General features: G+C 38.7%; 1 protein-coding gene across 1 annotated transcript in view; it reads right to left on the minus strand.

Annotated features, from left to right (window-relative positions):
- The window catches only part of lrmda (leucine rich melanocyte differentiation associated), a 254,023-nt gene that overhangs the window by 77,496 nt on the left and 163,244 nt on the right, over nt 1-13,283 (minus strand). Inside the window, exons 3-5 of the mRNA XM_053501941.1 lie at nt 10,598-10,726; nt 9,171-9,308; nt 5,704-5,830 (exon numbers count right to left, since the gene is read on the minus strand). Coding sequence (XP_053357916.1) covers nt 5,704-5,830; nt 9,171-9,308; nt 10,598-10,726 — 394 coding nt within the window. The remainder of the gene's footprint in view (nt 1-5,703; nt 5,831-9,170; nt 9,309-10,597; nt 10,727-13,283) is intronic.

Here is a 13,283-nt window from a genome sequence, read left to right on the forward strand (position 1 = left end):
GGAAAGGAAAATCAATGCAGAAGAGAAAGGGATTTGCAACAGGCTATAATAAATGTCTCCTCAAGCTAAAGTGTGCACATGAGAAATATTTCAATACATTCGAAAATCAGGGGATTTGCGTCAAGGCAAAAAGAAAGTATCACCATAATGGTTTAAAAAGAAAAAAAAACAATAAAGACGGTTTCATTTAAGCAATCTGGGCTTTAAACTCTCTGGATACAATTTGAGAGTCTTGGAGAAGGTCAAAATGTTCAAACGTTATGGTATTCATATTGTATTAAAGTGTGCTGGAGTTTGATGCAAACCATGTGGAGTTCCAGCATGTAATGCCATAATGTCATGATTGAAAAGCAGCTTCAATCGTGGTCACACTCAATTTTGATGTGATTCAAAGTTCACAGAGACTTCTAAACGGTATGATTTAACCATTTCACTGACACAAAGAAAGGCGCCACGTACGTGGCTTTCAGTAAATCTGCCGCTTTTACGGACACATGTGGACAGGGCTTCTCAAATTTTTCAGGCAAATGACCCCAAATAGACATTAGGGATTTTCTCCGATCTTAAGCATTGACCAGAGTGCACCTCTTCCTTTAGATTTATTATTTGTGACTTCTATAACATGAACATTTTATTATGTCAGTAACATATGTGTGGGATAAGTAACTAAACATCAAAGGAATATTAATCGTAATAATAATAACTGGCTTTCTTGTCTAATGGAACACGAATATTTTGACAACAATAAATGGAAACTATTTATTGCATTTATGGAACATGTCAAAGGGTAGAGAGACATGGCCCTGATGTGAAGCTGAGTGGTCTGGTTCATACTTAACACTTGACTTTTCATGCACATGTACTGTAGAAGCGGCAGCACTGTGAATTGCTCTCTTCAGACACTCACCGTCTTTATTATGTACTTTTTAGTACACTTTTTAGTGTAGTTTTTACTCCAAATATTGACTGTTTATTACTCTTTATTGCTCTTTATAGAAATTTCTTTTATGCAAAAATCTTTTAAGAAAAGCATATTTTGCTTATGTCATATTTTTTATGTGCCCAAGACTTTTGCACAGTACTATAAGTAAAATAGTTGTTAGGTTTTACTGAGCTTGCTGGAGAATGAGTTCTTCTGGTAACTTTGTCACACTCACTCCTTTCTTTTTTTATGCAAATCCCAGGAGCGCACATAAGGGTTTTTGTTTCCATCTGAAAACTGGTGTTTTGTAATATGTACTTTTTTTCTTTACAGCCATGCATATATTCTCCTGTAATGTTATTTATTTATTAATTTTTAGTTATATATGGAAATACTGAATGATTTTGTACATAATTATACAGACATGATAAACATACAGTATATAACAAAAATAGTACAGCATATAATATGGTGCCTAAGACTTTTGCACAGTCAAAGTAAAAACATTCCTGTCCACTTGACTTTTATAGTAGGGCTCTAAAATGTTTAGTGATTTCGTGCACAGCAATATTAAACACGATGACGAGCTCTATTAAAACGTTCCCTGTCGACCTGGCTGTTGTTATGGGCTGAGTGTCAAGCTGAACTCCGATCTTATATTGAAAAGTATTTATGAAGATTTTGTGTATTTATGGAGGTTTGAAGGCTCTAAATTCAAACCCAAACTGTAATAAGAAAACCGGTTAATTCTAGTCCTCACTAAACCGGTTAATTCTAGTCCTCACTAAACTGGTTAATTCTAGTCCTCACTAAACCGGTTAATTCTAGTCTTCTAGTCTAAAATTGTACACATATTGCTAAACTGTATTGCTAGCACAGTGTGTCAAGATAGTGGGAATGCTGGGATGGGGTCATGTTCCAGCCTTTTTTAATAAACAGCAGAAAATTATACAAATGCTTTTTTAAAATTATACATTGCCCAGCTAAAAAAAGCCCATTCGTCCATCTTTAGCTTTGATTACAGTGTGCACTGTGGCGGCTCCCAGAACCACACTTTCACTATTTGAGCTTTCTGGAGCCAACAGGGAAGCAAAAAAATAAAAAAGATAGATGGGATAACTTGGTCATTCAGTACATTCAGGTCATCAACTGACCTCATTTTATTGTCACATAGCATTGCTAAGCCTAAACCTGCCCAACTAAAGCAAACCCAGATCATACTGTAACACTGCATCCAGAAGCTCGTACAGTCAGCAATATGCATGGTGAGTGTATTTCTTCATTCGCTTCTTTTCCCACACACGCCACACACACACACACACACAAATTGCTATAGAATCGGGTCACCCTGAACTCATCAGATCACATGACCCTTTTTCATTGCTCTAAAGTCTAATCTTTTTGCTCTCTAGAAGTTTCAAGCCTTTTTTTTTATTAGTCTCACTAACAAGTCTCACTTCACATGTTTACTCCCTTTCACATTGCTCTTCCTTTCACTATTAAACATAGATAAGGGTAATTTTTTTATGATGCAACAAGTGATCTCTAATCATAGTCATTGATGATTTCTTTCTGACCACCTTACTCGGCGAAGTTGCCAGCTCAGCGCTATCCTTCTATTCAGTTTGAACCCAATTCTAGTCATTGCACGTTTCCTAAGATGTTTTCTTTTCCTGATGTTGGCCAATAATTAGTCTTCTAAAACAGCAACTTCTTTTTGACCACGCAAAGTATATATATATATATATATATATATATATATATATATATATATATATATACAGTATACTCATATTCCCTGCGTTATATATATATATTAGTTTAGTCCTATTCACCATGTGAGTTACTCAGAGTGTTGTTTGGAGAAACAAAATCTTCTTTGAGATAAAGCTCTTACATGCAGACAGCAGTAGGAAGCTACTAGAAGCTTGCTGATGGCATTTTAATTTATATGTAAATTAACAGGGCATGAGCAAATTTCTAGCAGGTTATTTTTTCCTGTTTGCATCACAGCAATACGATCATATTGTCATGAATTTCACAATCATGAAATCGTTGGAGGAAAAAAATACAGTAATGACAGGATGGTATACACGAATAAAACAAGGCTTTATATCATCTGTAGCTGTCATTATAATAAATGTAATCAGCCTGCAGAATTTTAATTGGTGTGCTTTCTATTTTCTTCCAGCAGGCTCGCAGTGAAGACGAAAAACACAGGTGACGTTAACCGCACAAGGCTTCCAGAGCATCCATCATTTTCTGATTACATTTTTGTGTGGATGTAAATGCGGGTTTAACTGAAAGTGCGTAGTTTCTGTAAGACACGATTGATATCAATGAGGGAAAAAAGGTTTTTGGAGAAATGCTTTTTATCAGCCCATCATGAACGTTGTGGTTTCCTAACGGCTTTCAAAACAATGGCCATGCATTAGGTGCACATTAAGCATGCATGAATTTAATTATACAGAAAGGACAATTGCTTTCAAAAGAAAATGTAACATGAGTTGCAGATTGCAGTCTGGCTTGTGTCTTTCTTATTTTTCATATAACTGATTAACCTACATTTTTAGCAAATAGAATCTACAGAGCAAACAGGACAGTAATTGCCATATTACAAACATAAAATTTTGTTTGAGATTCTTTGCTAAATAAGACTTCAACTGCTCTGGAGCGGCAGCTCTTCTACCATGTGCGCAGCGCTGAAGATGAATGGGAAATTTGTGAAAATGAAAGTGCTAATTACAGGCTGCTGTAACATGGTTAAAACCAGCGTGTCTTTCAATGTAAGACACCCCGCTGGAAGGAACATAAAAGCAAACACAAATAACTAATTATGCCATCATCTTCAGGCGACTGTGCTCGGTGCTAGCTTGTCTCCGCTGCTTGTTAATTGGTGACCTGCACTATTGGTCAGCAGACAATCGACACCATGATGAAGCCAATTAGAGCTGGGGAGTACACATGGCCCATGGAGCTTGTTGTGTCTGCCACATCGTGTCTTATCTAATTCAAAACAAACGCTAGCGAAGCGCTGGCATGACAGTTGCAGCAGGCGTGAGCAAGGACTCTCTGACGTGGCCGATTTCCCTCTCAAAATGAACCTCACAAAGGAATGGTTTGTGCAAAAGAGTAAGCCTTCAGAGAATTAAAGCAGAGTTTAATCCAGTTAAGTGCAGGGCACAGCGGAGAGACCTGGCGTAGTTTTCTTATATATCTGCTTCTTCTAAGGTGCGCTGGTAAAATGGCTTTAAACAAAAGCATGGATTGCTCCGAATAGATTTACTACGTTGTTTTGTTTCAACTGTATTGCTTTTTTATTTGTTTGATTGTGAAGTCCTGACAACACATATTTCATAAGTCGAAAAAATCCACTCTGTGAGTCCAGAAGTGGTTTGGTTTATTCCAGTGGAACCGTAATGGAACACATCATTCCTTAATTTGTGACTAACCGACTCCAAACATGCCAGAATCAGGCTCACTCATCACAGTGATTTGCCTTTCTCTTTCACGACTTTAATGCTGAATAAAATAAGCGACTTCAACATCTTGAAACCAGACAATAACTGCTTGCCTCACTGTGATGATGAATGATCTGTTCCTTTTGCACTTTAGGAAATCCCGTGTTGACTCACAAGAGCAGCCCCTGTCAAGAGACCGCTTTGTTCTTGCCAAAGCTACCACCATATTTACCTCTCAAATCCGGCCCGCAGCTCTGGGGATGGTGCCGCTATAAAGCCGAAACCACAACATAAATATTTTAAGACTGCACAATTACACGGAATCAAATCTTAGTGAAGTTGTTCATTTATATGCCCTGGAGCAGAAGGCAGAAAATAAGAGGGGGAGGGGGTGGGGAGGGCGTGGGCGGCAAAATAAAAGAAATAAGATTAGGAAATAATTTTTGAAGAACCTGAAAAACAAGTATGTGAGGAATAGGTGTGTGTGTGTGTGTGTGTGTGTGTGTAAAGGGTCTGGAAGCTTGATGATGTCCAGTGTATCTAATATAAGGCCAACATATGATGTTGAGAGAGACCAGGACAGGAGAATACGTCTTCAACAAAGCCGTTTAACACAGCAGAACAGTAAACATGTTTATATTGAAATATTTTCCTGATTTTGGTAATAACTGGCTGGTTCATGCTGTAATTGTTGAGCAAGGACTTAGAGAGACACTAATAGCGCGGATACAGTGCTGTTTAAAAACAAAAGTCCAAACCCGTCTTTTCTCACTTACCCATTTGTATTTATAGTCATAATAATGAGAAATCCCATGTAGTTTGTTAAGATGGCACATGTTGGGCTCCAAGCTGAATGCAATACAGCAACACATGTACAGGACACACTGTACTAGGATTTGTCTTGGCTACTTTGCAGTCTATGAGGTGTTAAGCAAAATTGTTGACATTGGTATTAGAAGGAAAGCTAAAGCTTTGGAAACCTATGATTCTGAAGCAAAGCCAACTCTAAACAAATCACTGACATCACCGAGGATTAAATGTTTATTATCAAGATTGGACCGCGTAGGATTTTTCCTTGCTTCGTGACAGAATGGCGAGAGACGTCATACAAATATAAGAGGAACCACTAGTAATTGTTGGAAGTTTCAAAGATTATAGTGCACAGTCTTCCTATGAATTAAGCCCCGATGCAAATCCGAAGTAACCTCTACTGTCTTATTAATTTTGTACATTTAATTACACCCTAAGGTGCAGCGTCAGCATCATGGGTGTCCCGTTTCATTCGTTGTAATGAAAATAAAAAAATAAGTAGATACAGACCTTCTCAGTTTTAGGCTTGACCACCTTCATGAACGCTCCGCGGGCCTCGGCTTCCAGATGTTCTTTCTGCGTGACTTTCCTGCTGTCCAGAAACTTCAGGTTCTTCAGTTTATGTAGCACAAAGTACCTGCACATCATGAAACCAGTCAACAATACTCTGCACATCATGTACCCTGCGTTAACATTAAAAAATAATAAAAAAAACATAATGATTGTGGCCTGGCTACTTTAGCAATACAAACTGTAGATGAAGGCAGCATGGTGACTCAGTGGTTGACACTGTTGCCACACACCTCCAGGACTGGGGTTTCAAATTTCGCCTTGTGGGGTTTGCAGGTTCTCCCTGTGCTTGGCGGCTTCTCCAGTTTCCGCTCACAGTCCAAAGACATGCAGTCTAAGCTGACTGGCATTCACAAATTGCCCGTAGTATATGACTGATGGCCGTGTGTGAATGTGTGTGTTTTACCCAGCGATGGGTTGGCACCCCATCCAGCATGTCCTACACCCTAAGTTTACTAAAACATGCTCCTGAACACGCCCACCCCAGCTGTGACCCTACACAGGATAAGTAGTTTAGATAATGGATGAATAATGTAAATTATTATAAAATCTAAATATAAATGATATTACGAACGAGCCAAAGCCCAACCCGAGCTCTAGATATTTCCAAGATTCAGATTCCACTATGACGATTTTATTAACAGCATTAAAAGTGAAAGCCTGTTCTCTTGGTGTTAATTTAATAATGCTGATATTTGTAAATAGAAAAATCACCTTCACGGTGGATAAAAAAAATTAGGACAGCATATATAAATAGATTGGAAAATAAAATACATAGACCTCATCTGTCAAGCTGTCACCGCTGTAACATTACAGATGTCTTTTTAAGCTTTCACACACTCTCTATCTTTCATTCAGAGGCAGAAAGTGACATGAGATAATAATACGAATATGGAGATGACAACAGAATCTTTCAGAGACTGACTGGAATGGTGGAAGCGACGTGTCAAGATTAAGCTTTAGAAAGAGCAAGGCAGAGAGAGAGAGAGAGAGAGAGAGAGAGAGAGAGCAGATGTGTATATGGGCAGCAAACAAATCCTAACTGAACTCTCATGCACAAGCCAGTGACGAACTGACAATGATGATGATGATGATGATGATGACGGAAGAAGATAGCAACCCCATGCTACATGTTCATTACAGTTGCCTTAAAGAAAACAGAGTTTCAGATTGATCCTATTAAGATATGTTTGGGGAATGTTTTTTTATGAATATTGCACGTCTATCAAAACTGTGGATAAACATTTATTTATCTCTTCATATGAAATAGAATATATATGTTAGAGTTATCGACAAACATGTGACAACAGTTCATGAAATGAAACCTTAACAGCTTTAGGTGAGGTATATATTTAACATGTAGGTGTTTTCTGATAATTCTGTATTGTTTTTGTAATGTTTAAACAGATTTTTTTGTAATCCTTTCTTGGGATCTTCACATTAAATCATTCAGTCCTCAGGGCTTTAAGCTGGGTGCTCTTCCTGCCACTTCCCACCTATTTCTCCAGGCTTGAGTCTGGCAATGAGGATGCCCTGCATCTCCAGTGGAGGGGTATTCTATATGGGCATCAGGTTAAGGGCCTTGCCCAAGTGCCCAGCAGTGGGAACCCACCAGGCAGTGGGAACCCGGCAGGGGCGAAGCTCAAACTTCAACTCTCCAATCAGCAACACAGAGTTTCAACCACTAGATGACTGTCATGTGGTGTTTAAACAGATGGCTGGTGCTGAATTCCTGAATCCATACTGCTATTAACTTTTGTTTTTTAAAGCATACACAGATTTTAGAAGAAAACAAATGCCACTAATATCCTGGTGGAAAAGTACTGAAGTGCTACTAGAAGGGAATAAATCCTGAGCCATTATAATAGCAAAATATGCCTATTCATTTTCTTTAGCTAATTAGAATATGTGGTATATGTAGAACATTCCTATGGCGCTGCCAAGGTTGCTCTATTTATTTTGAGATGCGTGTGGTCCGAGGTCAGTCCGGCTGTGACCCGTGTGCGGCCTAAACTTGTCAGACACGAAATCTGCATCGCGGTGAGACTGACGGATTCCTCAGTGACATTTTTGTAATGAATATTACATCACAGATCCACGCGTGCTGCCAGTCAGCGAGAGAACGGCCTTCTCCAGCACTAACTGAGTCTTTTAGAGTCATTTGTATGGTAAATGATTCATACCGAACACAGTTCAGATAAAATGCTTTTAATACTGGTACAGACAAAAGAAGGTATTCTGTTTCCCTCCTGTGCTCTCTCTCTCTCTCTTTCTCTCTGTAGCCAACAGGGTTTTATGTTGAAAAGCTGACAAATGGTGGTAACATAGCGTGGCATTGCACTCCCATGGGCCCGCGCTTGATAATGAATGCATCGTTTCATCTTGTAAGAAAAGATACCAAACACTGGATGGTGGTTATCACAATTCACACATGAAATCGATTTTGCGACTCGCCGCAAAGGCGGAAAGAAAGGTGAGGTTGAGTACCTTTAAGAGGAAATATCTTTTGCCTGAGATGGCTAGTTTAATTTCTGACATTGTGCAGCATAAATGTATGCTATGGAAGTTTATAGAAGACATTCCTTGGAAATGTTAAGCTCTTGAATATTAAGTAGAAAGATTAGCTATAAGGTTATTAAATAAATAAGACAAAAAAAATAAAAATGTTTAATTTGAGCTGGACTGAGAGATTTTTACTGGGCAAAATAACGTTACAATGTCACTATAATAGAAAAAATCATGCAGCAATTTGATTTGTAATTTTTTATTTTTTTTTGGTATTTAAAATGTTAATAAATTTTCTAGAGATCAGATGTGCTGAAATATTAGAGTCATTTAAATCTAGATGCACGCTGTGCATTTATTGAATGAGCACTGTGCTACGTCCGAACTGACTGCACTGTATTTTAAGTCTCTTACAGTATATTTTCAACTGTTTTATTTAGATTCTAAATCAAATTTTAAGTAGTTTTTACTAACAATTTTTATTTTTTATTTTAAATCTAATTTAAATAATTTTAAAAGTCTTAGTGCTATTATTATTATTATTATTATTATTATTTCTTCTTATGATAATGTTTTACCATTGTGTTTGGAATGTGCTATACAAATAAACTTGCCCTGCCTTACATTCTGCTTACAAATGATCACCGGAATGAGTATGCAATTGTTTATATCAAATATGAAAATGTTAATAAATAAATATTTTTTTCCATATTAGAATAGAAACATCTAACAGTCTTGACCTTGTGGTCACATTTGACTCATTCCCAACCTGCATTTTTTTTACTGAAAACCGTTAATTTTTATTAATTTAAAATATTATATATTGTTGTGTATGCGTGTACATGTGTACATGTGTACATGTGTACGTGTGTGTGTGTGTGTGTGTGTGTGTTGCTTCAGACCTGTATCTCTGGTAATCGTCCTCATCTTTATCCAGGCTGACCAGCTGATTGGGACAGGCCTCATTTCCCAGCAGGCTCAGGTACTCTAGAGCTGGTGTCACTTCCTGCAAATGCTCAAGCAAAGCCTCAATGTCCGAGATGTATCAATGAGCATCAAGTCAAGGAATTCAAGCTTTATTTTACATGAGCCCTGGCTCTGTTCTCCTGATCAACAATCACTGCATTTGAGGACATGATCAGCTATGTTTAAGGGTGAGAATTTGGCCTGTGTACACTTTGACTGTCCCCATTTCATGTTTTAGGTGGGTTTTTTTTTTTTTTGGTTTTTTTAAGGTGGTTTGGTGCAGAACATTAAAACTTGTGACAAAATGATGGATGCCCTGTGGTAAAAAGGGTTAGTGACTTTTTCTCTTCCCACCATGCAGGGAAACAAACATGCACTTCACAGCACATTCATCACTATTACATTCACTTCATTGGAAAATGGAGCCCGAATGTGTCAAAATATAAGCGCACTAATGCAGCACTTGAATTTCAATGGCAGCGGGCCACTATGGGGTGTAAATAATTGGCCCATTAGCATGTGCAGACCACTTCACAGCAGAACTCAGGTTTGAGCTGCTGACACTCAGCTGGAGGAGAGCTGCCTGTAATGGTGGAACAGGAGAACAAAGTGTGATGCAGCGTCATTACAGTGTGCCTCGAAACTGGGCAAAAAAACCCCCACAAAAAACACAAAAAAACTTAGCAATTATTTCTGACTGAACAAATAGACAGAATTTTCCAGCACTTGCTATAATCTGACATGCAGTTTTATATTTGTAAATATTTAAAACTTCTCAGTCCTTGTATTTGACAAATCTAAGTGGCTTAAACAGTACAGTCGAACTTCAGGCATCAGAAATTTTTTTCAGTTCTTATTCATATTCTTTTTCAGTTTTATATATATATATATATATATATATATATATATATATATATATATATATATATATATATATATATACACATACAGAATTCTGCACTTGTATTTACAGACTTCTCTTCTGTCTTAAAAAATATAATAATCCTATTTTAAATCATCATATCTGACTACTTCAAACATCTTAATGCTTATTGCAGGAAGAAAGCCGAAATACAGTCAGAGCTTTTATGAGTCTGTCTTCCACTAGAGGTCGCCGTGGCACAAAGTCAGCTTCACTACTGTATATTGGCTTTAATATCCAAGCCTCTTTCATTCTAAGAGGATCTCAATTTAATACAATAACACCATTTAAAGAGCATTTAAAGGCCTGAAGTGTGTAAAGGCGGTATCCTGAACGGTATGACGAGCGTGCAGCGTGAGAGTTCCCGCTTACTATAACTCGGCGTTCAGCATGCTGTAAATCATGAGAGTGCACACAAAAGCAGCATTGGGCTAAAAGGATATTTGGTTCTTATTGAGTGTGAGGGTATGGAGCTGTGGTAACCTGGGCAACCGGAGGTCATTTCCGAGAAGATTGTTGTCCACAATCAGCTCTTCCAGTTGGCTGAACGCTTTCAGGCCTGTCAGTGACCTGCAATGATAAGGCACAAGAGGAAAAATGATATGGCCCTAAATCTGGGCGGCCATTATGTGCAGAAATAAATATTTCAGCCAGGCTTTTTCACAAGCCGGAATAGTTCGGGCTTGGGCCTGTCAGTAGAGTGAATGACAAGAATTAGTGGCGCTAAGATCCCCTGGCATGGCGCGGCCTCCTTCGCACACTGGCAGTATGAGTGATGAGGGTCACTCGTGAGTAGCCAGGATTCAAAACAAAAGAGCTTCAGAAATGCAGTGTGCGGGATGAATTTGTCAATGTCTTGTGCCTTCAGGCACCCAGCTTTGCCTGACCCTAACCCTCCATTCCCAAGATAAATAACTCTGTCACAGTTCACCTTCACTCCCCCGACACAAATTTAACTTGTCATCCATCATTTTCCCAGCGCAACTATAAAACCTGCCACAAACGGAATGAGTACAACTTCCAGCACTCCACCATGATGAGCCCATTTGGAGTACAAAACAACAGTTTTTTTAATAGGGGAAAGTTTGAGGTTTGCTTTTTATTCACCAGCATGACTTGTAATCCCTTAGTGCCACATATATACACAAACACACGCACACACACACACACACACTCCCCAAGGACTTTAGTGCTGCATGATTCCCTCCCCTAGCCTTGCTCTGGAGGACATGAACATGATGGAGGGTGGTGTTCAGGGTAATGTTGGGGCCTTGCAAAGTTCACCGTGTGGATGGTGCACAAAGCCGGGGTGTATGTTTCTAATCCCTCAAATGGCAGAGGCTGACAACCTACAATGTTAATGTGTCCACCTTCAGTTAACTGACATTTAGCTCTGTCAGCTCACCTTGGAAAACGAACAACTCAATAGCAATTGAGACGCTGGCGTTCGTTCCTTTTTAACTAAAAGGCATGCAGTGATCAAATGAAGCTTCAATGACAGGGCAGCATGGTTTGCATTTTTTTATCTGGTGCTTTTAAATTCTGAACAGAAGGACGAAATCTAACATGGGCAAAGTCGAGAAGGGGTAAAGGTCGGCTTAGTCATGCAAATCCTGTCTTTGGGGGAAAAGCTGGTATGGCTGGTGAACAAATCTTTCCAAATTGTGGCTATGATTAGACATTTTTATCCTTCTTCATCAGTCATCCCTGTCGAGGATCAGTAGGTAGCTTAAAGAGTAAGGGATGGGGGGGGGGGGAGAAGGGGGACACAAACATCAACACAGAAACACTAACATAGAGACAAAAGCATTTAAAGGGGTGCTCTCTTTACACATTATTACAACACTGTGTGTGTCTCACTCTATACGTGCAGTGTAATGGCACTTATTTGCCAGGTCAGTAAATGAGAATTGGGCTCCTCTCATCTCCACCTGTCTGCCTTGGCTAGTCTGCGGCATGTGTAATGTTATTAGCTGCTTGGTTAAGAGGCGCGCGTGTGGCGGGCGGGGTGGTTGGGGGACGGGGCTGCTTATTAATTGTTGTTTTCATGTCACCACTGCTGTGTGCACTCTGTGATTTAATCAGTTAAATTCACAGCCAAGGGAGAGACCGAATCACATTCACAACAACATGGGGGGATTGAGCCGTAATAGCCTCAGGCCTCGAAGCACTCAGAGCAAATTTCACCTAAACATTCAGGGCTCTTTCCACCATCATAATCCATAATCCATTAATCCATCTGTAAAGTATAAACTCAGTAAACTTTTTACATTTGTACAGTCCATTGTGTACAACAGTATCTTTGTTTTTAAACCACGCTAATGGGCAAAAAAATGGATTTGGATTTCTCTAGAGATGTGACACAAACACATGAGCCCCCGCCCCCCCCCAGACCCAACACACACACACACGTACAGGTTGCAACCTTTCTGATTTGTACAGCTCACCCCTGGGAAAAGTGGCTTACACATTTTCATCATTGTCTTCATTCCCAATAAGATCACAAAAGCTGTGTGTGAAGGCGAGAGAGAGAGAGAGAGAGAGAGAGAGAGAGAGAGAGAGAGAGAATATATCATACTTAGATACTTATGATGAAGCTGAACTGAAAAAGATATTACATATATTATATATACAGTGATTTTTACAAGATGATCACTCCTGAGGAAAGTGGTACATTTTCCATTCTGTTCCACTTTAGTCTCAGTTTGTTTGTGCGTTTTTAGTTTTAGAATATAATGATTACTCTTCATATAATATTCTATATATATTATTCAATAATACAGGAAGAAAATAAAATTAAACCTTATACCAATATACTCTTTTACATACTGCCTATGGAAATTCTTTTTAATATGAACTGTGTCAGTGTTCTTGCTAAAAAAATATTTTCTAGCGGAGCTACTAAGAGGATGACAGATGCTTTGGGTGTACACGCTAAAATTATTTAGTTATTTATTTCTTGCACAACACAAGACTTTTGGTTGGCAATTTCCACGAGTGTACTACAGAGTGGTGCTGATTTGGAGAGGCCAAGCCCTTTGTTATTTCAGCAGCACCTTGTCTATTACATGTCTGTGGTTCAAAATATATAAATTTGTGTGTTTCATTGGTTTTCACAACTATATGG

This window comes from Clarias gariepinus, chromosome 8 (genome assembly GCF_024256425.1).
Source record: "Clarias gariepinus isolate MV-2021 ecotype Netherlands chromosome 8, CGAR_prim_01v2, whole genome shotgun sequence".
In the NCBI taxonomy this organism is placed as follows: Eukaryota; Metazoa; Chordata; class Actinopteri; order Siluriformes; family Clariidae; genus Clarias; species Clarias gariepinus.